General features: G+C 34.3%; 1 protein-coding gene across 2 annotated transcripts in view; it reads left to right on the top strand.

Annotated features, from left to right (window-relative positions):
- The window catches only part of LOC145669264 (uncharacterized), a 38,756-nt gene extending 35,959 nt beyond the window's left edge, over positions 1-2,797 (top strand). The window contains exon 5 of one of the 2 annotated variants that reach the window (XM_081737583.1): positions 1,153-2,797. In XM_081737583.1, the coding sequence (XP_081593709.1) occupies positions 1,153-1,226 (74 nt within the window). In that variant the 3' untranslated portion in view covers positions 1,227-2,797. The remainder of the gene's footprint in view (positions 1-1,152) is intronic. The other variant, XM_081737584.1, reaches the window with a different exon arrangement.
- The last annotated feature ends 9,022 nt before the right edge of the window (positions 2,798-11,819 follow it).

Genomic DNA, 11,819 nt, shown 5'->3' on the forward strand with positions numbered 1-11,819 from the left:
TCAAAATTTTGACTGGAAATCCAATCGAAGAACGTCTATTAGGAAGATCTAGGCGCAGATGGAATGATAACATTCAGGTAGATTTCACAGAAATAGGAATACAAAGTAGAAACTGGATCCAGTTAGCTTAGAACAGAAGTGAATAGAGAGCTTTTGTGATCGCGACATTGAACATCCGGGTTCCATAGGCCGTAGAATTAGTTAGTTAGTTATGCCTATGCAGGATTATTAAAAATGATTTATCGGTTTCCAAAATGCAATTGTAATGTAATGTAATGGGTGAAGCAATCCTAGAAGAAATACTGGCTATGTGTTACATCCCATTCGTTTGTGGTAGCCAAGCACATCTCTCAAATTTTCATATTTGTTCATGCAGACTTCTTTGTAACCAACCAGAAGGCAGCAGGGTTTTAATTTAATTTTAAAACTGAGGTGGGTGGCCAGCTTTTTTGAGCAAGATTGTACTATGCCATAAACTTTAGTGAGCTCCATGAATTGGGAAATTCAGTCACATTTATGATGAATTACTCACTTCTTGTGCTTAGCTGAAAGAATAGCATTATTATGAGTGTTGTATCGTAATTTTCATTATCAGACTTTATTTATCAATGATCCCTGCGTCATACTCATGATTATGACCGCGAGTTTCCTTGTAAACAAAACACAGTATGAAGTCATGCGTCACTTGTATCATTCCACTCTTTCTGTAATGTTAGGGCGGTCATCATGAGTCATAATGCTTCAATGTAAGTTATTGTTTCTGTATAAAAGTACCATTTCTGTTCTTCTAGTCATGCGTTTGTTTCCGATGTTTCCTGTACTATACTGTAGCACTAGTTTCTATGTATGGTTCAAGTTTTACCAATCTACGCTACTTGGGAGTGACAGCTTACGAAACTTACTTTTATCCTTTGGTTGCATATATATATATATATATATATATATATATTTTGTAAATATAGGCCCAATTTAGATAGTTGTGAAAACTCCTTTAAAGAAAATAACATAAAATTCTTTCCAAGGATAACTTTTGATGCTATTCCTCTGCAGTACTCGTGTCCTATGATAGAAAAAATAAACATTTTTTATAACATGTAATATTTTAGTACCTAAGTATTTAATTTAATTTTGTTTTCATTTATTTCTTTTCAGATGATGCTACTACGATAAAATATTCCTTACTCATCGCCATATTGGCTCCAATTTCTACTCTACTTTGCAGATAAACTGTAGAAATTGGTAAAATCAGCAATACAGAGCCGCTCTGTATTCATCATAAGTGAAGTAAATAAAGCATTAACTGCTCACTAACTTTGATATACTTCCAGTAATGTGATATTTTATGAGAATTACTATTGAAAGGTACGCTGAATATCCAGCAGTGATATAAGTATTTCGATAACATGTAAGAATCTCATTGGATTGGACTTTTGAAGGTATATGAACCATGCATTTCAACGATTCTAAATCTACTTGCTCGTGAAAACAATTTTGTAGTCTGCTGGTCCTTTTTAAGTTCCCTTAGGAGTAAGAAGTCGGTACAGGAAAATTCAAATTTTAGCATAGATGCAGCTATTTTTAGAAATTGTTTTTGAAAAGTAATATTTATTGTTTTTGAATATGCTGAAGGAGAAGGATAATATAGGTATACTTATTACATATTCATTAATGCTTTTAGCGTGGTAGATATTAATTATTCAGATTATTTTCTTGTCTTCTGCTTAGCCGATTGGTCAGTTAGAGGACTTTCTTCCTGCGATCTTGCGTCCGAACTCGATTTTCCGGGTTGAAGTCTATATAACTCGGTTGAACTCAACTCTGATAAACTTTATATTCATCTTATATGGACTTTTAGTCTTGAAAGAGGACTATGTCCCCAAAGAAACAAACGAAAAGTTAGTTTTGGCATTTAAAGTTTCAGAAATGTTTGTTTTGAATTCATGTATGTCAGATTCTTGACTATCCTGCTCGCGGTTATCCAGTCTTTCTACTATCCGCCTATAGTAAAGAAAGAGAAAATGTCCGTAATAAAATGAGGAATACACTTTTGAACGATGTACTCGACTTTTAACGCCTTGATACAAATGTGAGTTGTTAAGGAAAAACAGTAATCTATCAAGAACTTCTTCAAACATTGAAAGATGTAAATTTGGATTTTTCTATCTTGAATCTGTCTATTCACATTTATGTAATTATTTATCAATAAACAGGAATAAAAAAATCGTTTTTCTAAGAATTAAGTTTACGTTTACGTTAATATTTTAGTTATTTTAAAATTTGAGTGTATCCATACTGTACAATTCACACCATTTTATGGTTCCTGGAATTAACTTCGATATATTATAAAATTTATGTTAAAATGTGCAATATGTTGATTCTTGAGCTTTCTCTGTAATAACCTTTTAAAGCGTAGAGTACAGGACATAACAAACATCTATAAAGTATTGGACTGTAAAAAGAGGTCAGAAAATATGAATAAGAGTAGAGTTTGGTATAAGAAGTGTGTTTTTAAGTGTAAAGTGGGGCATAAAATAAGTAATTATAGATCTCGGCATTTTTTGTTTCCTGCCTACCCTTTTCCCACATTAGGGCCGATAGTCGGGGATCTACTGTATTATAATATTTTGAATATGTGTGAAAATAAATGTACAAAAAGCAATAAAACTCTACTAAGAAAATATGAATAAATAAACGTAAATGTACTGTATTCGATCTTTTACATATAAAAAAATCCAACCTTTGGTTTAGGGAGATACAGTTATAGCCTACACCTGTAGATGTGAAATCCAAGTCCGCTGGAAACTAATCACTTTGGATCTGCAAATTCTTTCTCAGTGGTTCTGCTATTGTTGTATGGATTTCTGGAAAGTCTCTTTTGGAATGGAGTACAACTGGGACTGTCTTGTTGTGATTGAATAGAAACTTTTTCAGTGGTATTTAATTAATTAATTAATTAATTTATAATTTAATTACTTCTGGATACAGCCAGATATTACAACCTCTGGAATTATTAATAATAATAACGACAAGAAAGTAAAATAAATTGCACGTACCTTTAGTTAGAGGTATTATTCATGTGATGCAACCAAGGGAAATGGATGGGAAAAAAATCATTCAGGATGGCTGGATACAGAATTTGACCCCTGGACGTCCAGATTGAGAAGCAAGAACTCTATCCACTAAGAAATTAAAAGTCCCAAATAGAATATTTGTCTCCAAGGTCTTCCAATTAATCTTATTCAATATTACGAACTTAATCTAATATAACAGGAGCGTGACCACAGAAGAAGTCCCGGATTAAATTCTCAGTCTTACGTTAGTGTCTTTAAATTTGAATATACTACCGTGGTTTGGATTTTAAACTGTAGATTTATGTCTCATATAGCCTCGGCGCTGAAAAGGGGCTCTAAACTCTATGCAGCAAAAAATGGGGTGTTGAAACAACACAAAATGACTACCACTTTGGCGTGTTACTTGTGTGTTAATCCAACACCAAGCATTTTTTTTTGTCCGTCATCCCGGTTAAAGGGTTGTGCCCTTTCTTCGGGTAAGTGCTTCAATTTGATTTATTGATTTGAAGGAAATATAGGTGGTCTAAGAGGTTTCATATTTATTATTTCTTTATTCATTCATTCATTATATTAAGCATGGATTAAGTGAAGTTATTCAGAAAATGAAACACACGTACATGAACAGGAATATTTTAAGTGCTACAAATGAACATGTTAACATTGCCAGGTATTACATTAACACAAAGCATGGAATAAAAGGTAAATTGGACTCAAAAAAATAATAATAAAGGTGCAAATGGAGTTGATAAAATAGATGAAATGAAGTGCTCTAGACGTCACATCACTAGGTTATGTTAGTTTAGACGAATGAAGTTATCTTCTGTTCCTGGGACGATTCAGGAACTGATGATTGACAGAGGAGGCCCTTGTTAATAGGTTCTTACGGTGCGTATGATGGATAGATATGAGATGAAAATTCATGCGGGCGATAAATTGCAAAGATTTCGGGGTCCAGCATAGCGTTATCTAACTGTAAATGATATAGTGTCATGAAGTGCTGAAGAGGAGTATCAACGTAATTGGGCGGTGCATCGTTATCACGGTCGTAGCGGAGGATTTCAAGCGTCAGGGGATGGTGCTGAGCAAATCGTTTGCAGATATAACGTATACGAAGTTGTTCAAGATGATTTAGTAATGGCGGAAAGTCGATCATCTCATAAAGTAATCTCGTTGGATGTGGCAGTCTTATACGATATGCTAGGCGTATAGCATGACGCTCGAGGATAGCAAGTTTTTGGTAGAATTTTAACGGTGCAGATATCCAAGCTGTATGTCCATATGTTAACGTACTCCGCATGAATGTTTTATATGTATTGATTACGGTACGTGCTCGAAGCCCCCAGGTTGTGCCAACTAGTCGTTTCAGGAGATTAAGTCGGTTTTGTGCTTGGCCTACGAGTTTGGTAAGATGTGGAATCCATGTAAGATGAGTGTCAAAAATGACACCGAGATACGTAATATTGGTTGACACGGGAACAGGCGTAAGATCAACCTGAAGACGAAGTAGATTCGGATTTCGATGTATTCGAGAGCGACGTCTACGTGGCAAGAAAACTATGGCTTGTGTTTTTGAAGAGTTAAGGTTCAACCTCCATATATGACACCAACGCACGAATGCGTCAATAGCTACTTGCATGGTTTTATTAAGAGATCGTACAGTACGGGCAGTTGTGAAAAATGCAGTGTCGTCCGCAAACTGAAATATTGTGGTAGTATTAGGAACGACTAGGTCCGCAACGTACAATAAGTATAATAAAGGAGACAAAGATGAGCCTTGTGGTACCCCAGATTGTAAGAAGATGGGATGAGATAACGTTCCATTGATCGAGATATAAGCTATTCGCCCTATTAAGAAGGAATGTACGAATCGGATGTAGGAGGTTTGTAGAAGGTAGTTACGAAGTTTGTATAGTAAACCAGGGTGCCAAACCTTGTCGAAAGCTTTTTCTAGATCAAAGGTTACAAGGCAAAAAGAATATCCTGTATTAAACTGATTATAAATTGCTGTGAACACCAAGCACATCGCCTTCAGAGCATATCAGAAATACCTCGTTACTAGCTGTTAGTATTTGCTTTGAGTTTTTTATTATTTGGTATGAACAAAGTTTTGCGAAATATATTTCGCTTTCGTGGCAAGTAACTAATAACAGTTTATGTTTTCTGTAATCGGTTACAATAATATTGTTGTAAACCTGTGAATCATCTGACAACAGTTACACAGACAGCTGTGCTTCCATCTATTTTCTTTATCTGTCATTCTTGCGTCTTAGCACTTATGAACAGAAGATTGCAGAACAGTTGCCTATGTAACTGTTGTCAGACGATTCACAGGCTTACAGCAATATTATTGTAACAGATTACAGGAAACATAGAACATTATTTCTGTGGTCCGATTTCAACTTATTCCACCTAATAACTTAATTTTAACGGGATATATACACAAAATGTTCATTAAACTTTGTCCTTTAATGTGTAGCTTATATGTAAAATATAATTTAAGTTTTATTTTAGTTCTATTTCTCTAGTGGATTGCTTTCATATTTATTTATTAAACTTCTCTAAGGCTATAAAGAGGAGACCTACTTAAACGGTGTGACAAACATCTTGGCATTTGAAGGCGGCGCTCCAAGTTCCCTTTAAACGCTGCTAGCAAATGAGGGGCCAGCGGTATTGACATGTTTATTTTGTACACATCCACGTCTATCCTTTGCCACCTGATCGTGCTGTAGTTCTTCTGCTTAGCCATAACCACAGTCCTTAGCATTCGGCAACATCGCGTCAGAGCTTGCGTTTCATTCGTTTAGCTGAAATGCCAAGATGTTAGTCACAGGCTTTAGTTAAAGTGGGATCCGAACCATACTCGGTTTATTTTTCTTTCCTACTGTTTCACATGATATTCACTGTCGTTGATAAAAGTTTATAGCGCGTTTCATTTACTTGTGATAGGTTGTTTTGTGAAATACGTGATTTTGTTTCGTTGATGACTTAGAATGCATAAGTACTTTTTCTTCTGCGTCTTTAGAAGAAAAATACACATTAGGTCTTTGCTTGGCGCCAATTATAAAATCCAAGATACCCAAGATCCAAGCTTGGAGGCCCTACCAACTGTACCCCCCCAAACACACAAAGAGAGAAACATATTCTTCTCTTTTTCTTTCTATTTTTCTATTTTTATTTGGTATTTAGACTCCTCAAAAGATGAACTTTGGTTTTACATCGATATTTTCGGTATCGCAATAAGTTGAGTTTTGATTTTCGATATTACGATATTTTTATTATTTTCGATATTTTGACGATAACGATTCTCGATGTTTAAACCTTGATATCACACAACCTATCGTCATCCTAACGCTTCAGGTTTTTAGCGTGAGAAACAGCCAAAAACCAACCTGAATTATGTCACTGTAGAGATCCGGACGAACGAAGAGAGTGCTAAGTTTGGCCAAGAAATTCTGAATGCAATGAGAAGAATGCCCAAGTAGTTGTATTGATGTAACTATAAAGATTTTGCTGCTCATAAGATCCCTGACTTTTAAGCTACTCAACGTCACGGAAACGAAGGAAGGCCTGCTAATAGTAATCGTTGTGTCCGGTGGTGTGCATTTACATTGTATCACGTGATAGGAATCAAAGAAAATTTTCATCGTGTTTTTGACTTTTCCTTCTCGAAGATACTATAGTGACGACTTGGGAATAGTTTCTAGATGGACACCACCAAAATGTTTGAAAGAAATTAGTGTAACATCGCTATTTATGACGTTCTGCAATTTCTTTGCAGTTTATAATTCTACACAAGATTATTACATGAGCTCACTCTCTTTCACAGGATGACTGCAACTATAACGAAATACTTTGGATAGATTAATAATTACCTGTACCTTGGGCAGAAAGTGCTCATACATGTGCACTATACTTAATAGAATGTTAATTTCATATTAACAGAAGAAGAATGTTTTTAATATATGTAAAATATTATTATGGGATAGTTGTTGCTATGTACATGTTTATGGATACCTAGTCAGCAAGTTTGTGTGCTTGACAGTTTGAAGGAAAATATATTATAAAGTATATAAGCTAATAAACCATTTTAGCAACGTTCATCGACTTTATCATTCTAATAGAAAAGGTGAGAATAATGGTATATAATTATTAAAGATAATTTTTACATGCAAACAAATACTACCACTTAAGATTTATATATCTTACTAAGCCGAACCAGGTTGACGACTACCCTTGGTGAGTCGTTATAAAAATTTTGGTGCCGGAACCCGGGATTTGTTGTAAATTCATATCCCGAAGCAGAGTAAGGTTGAATTTACTTTTGTCATAAAGTTAATGAGTACAAATTTCACCATATTGAGAAGTGGTAGAATAATTATAAGGAAAATGGACACTGAAATAATGGAGAATGAATCCACTAATAATGACAACGGTGAACCTAGTGTAACACCAGGATTGACATCAGAAGACCGAATCTTGCTAGTCTTACAGCGGCAATTGATGCAAATGTCTACCGAGTTAAAGCAGACGATGAAGCATAACTCTGAAGAATTAAGTAGACGAATAGAACAGAAGTCTGATGAATCTAACAAGCAATATGAAGAATTAAGTAGACGAATAGAACAGAAGTCTGATGAATCTAACAAGCAATATGAAGAATTAAGTAGACGAATAGAACAGAAGTCTGATGAATCTAACAAGCAATACGAAGAATTGAAGCAGACGATAGAACAGAAGATGGAACAGAAGTCGGATGAAACGAAACAATTAATTATCCAGACGATGAGCGATATCACCTCGCAGTTCGAGGAAAAGTTAAAAGGAATATCGGAGGAATGCCAGGGTAATCACAATCACCTGAGACAAGAAATCAGTGATGTAAAAAAGGATTTAGAAGTAACAGAATCTTCTGTTCAACAACAAAAGATCCAGGTCATCAATAATTCTAACAATATAGTGCAAATACGCAATTGATAGCTACGTTACAGGAAGAAATTAGAATGCTACAGGTTAAGGACAACACACACCGTAATAACATGTGTAGTGATCGCATGGAGTTTCCCCACTCACCAGAGATGAACTCGCCTTCGCCGGTGTCTGATGAGGATATTATATTGGAAGAAATACATCCGAAGGGTACAGATGGGCGAAACATAGATGGTGTAACGACACATCACGTCATGGATAGGAACTATCACCCAATAAGTACACGGAATGATAAAAGGAAGGTAAAATTAAGTGTTAAGATGAGTGAAATTCGAGCTATGAGCAAATTCAGTGGTAAGTGTAACGAAAATGCTACTTCTTTCTTAGAGAAATTCCAGGACGAATGCAATATAATGTGTATAGATAGATCACAATATATGAAATTAATCCCTCATGTATTACTCCCACCTAGTTCATTATGGTTTAAAGCAGTACGTGATCACATCAGTACATATGAAGAATTCAAAGCGGCACTGATCGCCAATTATGAAAATGACTTTTTGCTTGCGAATAGAGATGCTACCATTAGAAATCAACACTTCAATCCTCGATTGCATAAATCTGTTGTAGAGTTTGTTGTAAATACCTACAACGAATTAAAGGTCGTTAATCCATTGCAATCGGAATCGAGAATAATAGCATCGATTCGAAATTTGCTTCCATTTAAATTACAACAGATCTTATTTTCCACACAGTGTATGAGTTTCAACCATTTATTAATGCTTGTCCAATGCTATGAAACTCAATACCATGCCATGAATCAACAAGCAGGAATGGGTAAAAATAAGAATAATTCAGATCATTTAGTGCCTGTTCGGAATTTAAATATCCGAAGTGTGAATAATACGGAACATAACATAAGCCGAGTATACTCTAGCAATCAAAATGAGCAAAATAGGCAAAGTTATGTAGGGAATCCGCCTAACCTAATTAATCGTAGCAATCCATATGTTAGACCATATAATCAAAATAGGTTTAAAAATAGACGAAATGTATGGCGAAATTCCAGGAATACAGCGAACTACGTGGATAGACGTAATGGGAGGACAAGAGATGGCACTTCGCATCAAGATCCAGGTATTGAAGTAATTTCTGTACAGAACAATAATACGGGACATAATCATGATTGTGCTGTGCAATGTACTTTATTAGAACCATACACCAGTATGAATTTAAACTAATTACGGCTGATGTGGTAGGGGTTAAACCCATATCAGCTGTAGATTCTCTTGAACATTTATCTAAAAATTTAAGCGATAATTCTTATGAACATTTATCTTCATGCGGAGAGGGATGTAATTGTCCCAAACACTGGAATCTCAGATTTAAATTATCTAATGGAATTTTACTTATTAAAGATTTTAAGTTCAAATCTAGGAACAAAATTTGCATTCCACCTACGTTAACAGCACGCATATTAAAGGCCTACCATGACGATTTCGGACATTTTGGGTATGTAAAGGTATGTGCCTTGGTTAATAAATCCTTTTACTGGAAGGGAATGAGAGCTCAAATCAAAAATTATATCAATGACTGCATTGAGTGCATGCGAATTAAACATAATTACCAGGCTATACAAAAACCAATGCTCTCAATAACGCCTGAGAGACCACATTCATTTCTGTCGATCGATTTATATGGACCTTTACCAAGAGCAGCTACTGGAGAAACTTATTTGTTAACAACCATGGATATCTTTTCACGATATGTAGTAGCCTATCCCTTGCGTAGAGCAACTTCCGCTGCTATCGTAAATAAAATTCTGAATGTATATATTCCACATTGTGGCCCTATCGAACATATATTATGCGATAACGGTTCACAATTCAAAAGTGATGTGTTCCTCAAAGCCATGAACAAGGCTAACATTAAAATTCATTTTGTAACTCCGTACCATCCTAGTAGTTCTGTGATAGAAAATGTACATCGCAATTTTGGTATGTTGTTTCGACACTTTTGTAAAGATAAACATGCCGAATGGATTAAGCATGTCAGCCAAATTACGTACCTTTTGAATCATTCTATATCAGACACTTTAGGTGTGTCTCCTGCTAATGTGCATAATGGTTCTGATTTGGTTTTCCCTGTGGAACAACATTTTGATGTCAAATTAGAAGATTCGACAATTATAGATTCTTCCAGTTTAGTGAATATGGTAAAAATTCGAAGACATAACAAATTTTTGAAACGTAATTCACAAGTAGAGTCCTTGCAAGAAGGAAAATATCGAATCAAGGTCAATGACTTAGTTTTTGTTAAACAACATCCACAAAGTAATATGTGTTAAAGAAGAATTTATAAATTTTGCGACATTTTCTCAGGTCCTTATTTATGTTTTAAGGAAATAAATCCTAAAGTTTTCGAATTGTTGAACGCTAAAACGGGTACGTCAATTGGACTTCGTAATATAGATGAGTTAAAGGTTTGGAAACCTACTCAGTATACAAAGGAAAAATGGATGCATCTAGTGAAAGAGTTAGTTGCGCCTGACATTCTTGCTCAAATAAATAGGAATGAAGAAGACTGAAAGAAAAAAAATATATAATACCAAAAGGGTGTCTTCTGTTATGTAAAAATAGACTTATTTTCTTCCTTTTTGGTTATTCAAACGTAGGTTATGTTTACATTTTGATTTTTGTTCACTTTAATTTTCTTTGATTTTCATTAACTAACGATAAGTTTTCAATGATTTGAATTCTTTCTTATTAACGTGAAGGATTATAATTTAATTCATGATTGATTAAGCACAAAAATTGTTTTCATTATATCAATTTGTGTTGAAACTTTATTGTTAAAAATAAGTATTAACGAAATTAAAGATTTGTTATAAATGTATCTATATATATATATGAAATGTAATGAAGATATATACGAGGTGTGATCAAAATATAAAGAACATATGTCATGTAAGAACACTATTGTAAACGGACCAGTGGTTCTTGAAGATAAAAGCCAAACTCGCTTATGACTTTTATATTCAGTCCATTTGTCGGGCGACATTTTTATATAACGAAATACTTTGGATAGATTAATAATTACCTGTACCTTGGGCAGAAAGTGCTCATACATGTGCACTATACTTAATAGAATGTTAATTTCATATTAACAGAAGAAGAATGTTTTTAATATATGTAAAATATTATTATGGGATAGTTGTTGCTATGTACATGTTTATGGATACCTAGTCAGCAAGTTTGTGTGCTTGACAGTTTGAAGGAAAATATATTATAAAGTATATCAGCTAATAAACCATTTTAGCAACGTTCATCGACGTTATCATTCTAATAGAAAAGGTGAGAATAATGGTATATAATTATTAAAGATAATTTTTACATGCAAACAAATACTACCACTTAAGATTTATAGATCTTACTAAGCCGAACCAGGTTGACGACTACCCTTGGTGAGTCGTTATACAACCTACTAGTGCTCTTTCACATTAGGAAAGATATCACACATGTGTATGAAGGTATGAACCTTCTTATCTCTCTTTACTAGAGAACACCTTCTTATCTCTCTGCAACTTCTTTTTCTAAACAAAAATGGTCGGATATTTTTTAATGGGCTATGAATATTTGAAAACTTATTTTAAGATTTAAAACATAATGAAATGCTGTACAATGTAAATTAATTTTTAAAAATCTTTATGGATATTTTCTTATGTTTTGTAATACTGAAACAAAAATTTGACTTCTCCTTTCACTCTAAAAGGCAGCTTGTGAAGCTGTTAATTATTGTATGAAAGACATAAATTCCTATAGT

Source organism: Thermobia domestica, chromosome 13 (assembly GCF_964235325.1).
Source record: "Thermobia domestica chromosome 13, izTheDome1.hap1.1, whole genome shotgun sequence".
NCBI classification, from domain to species: Eukaryota; Metazoa; Arthropoda; class Insecta; order Zygentoma; family Lepismatidae; genus Thermobia; species Thermobia domestica.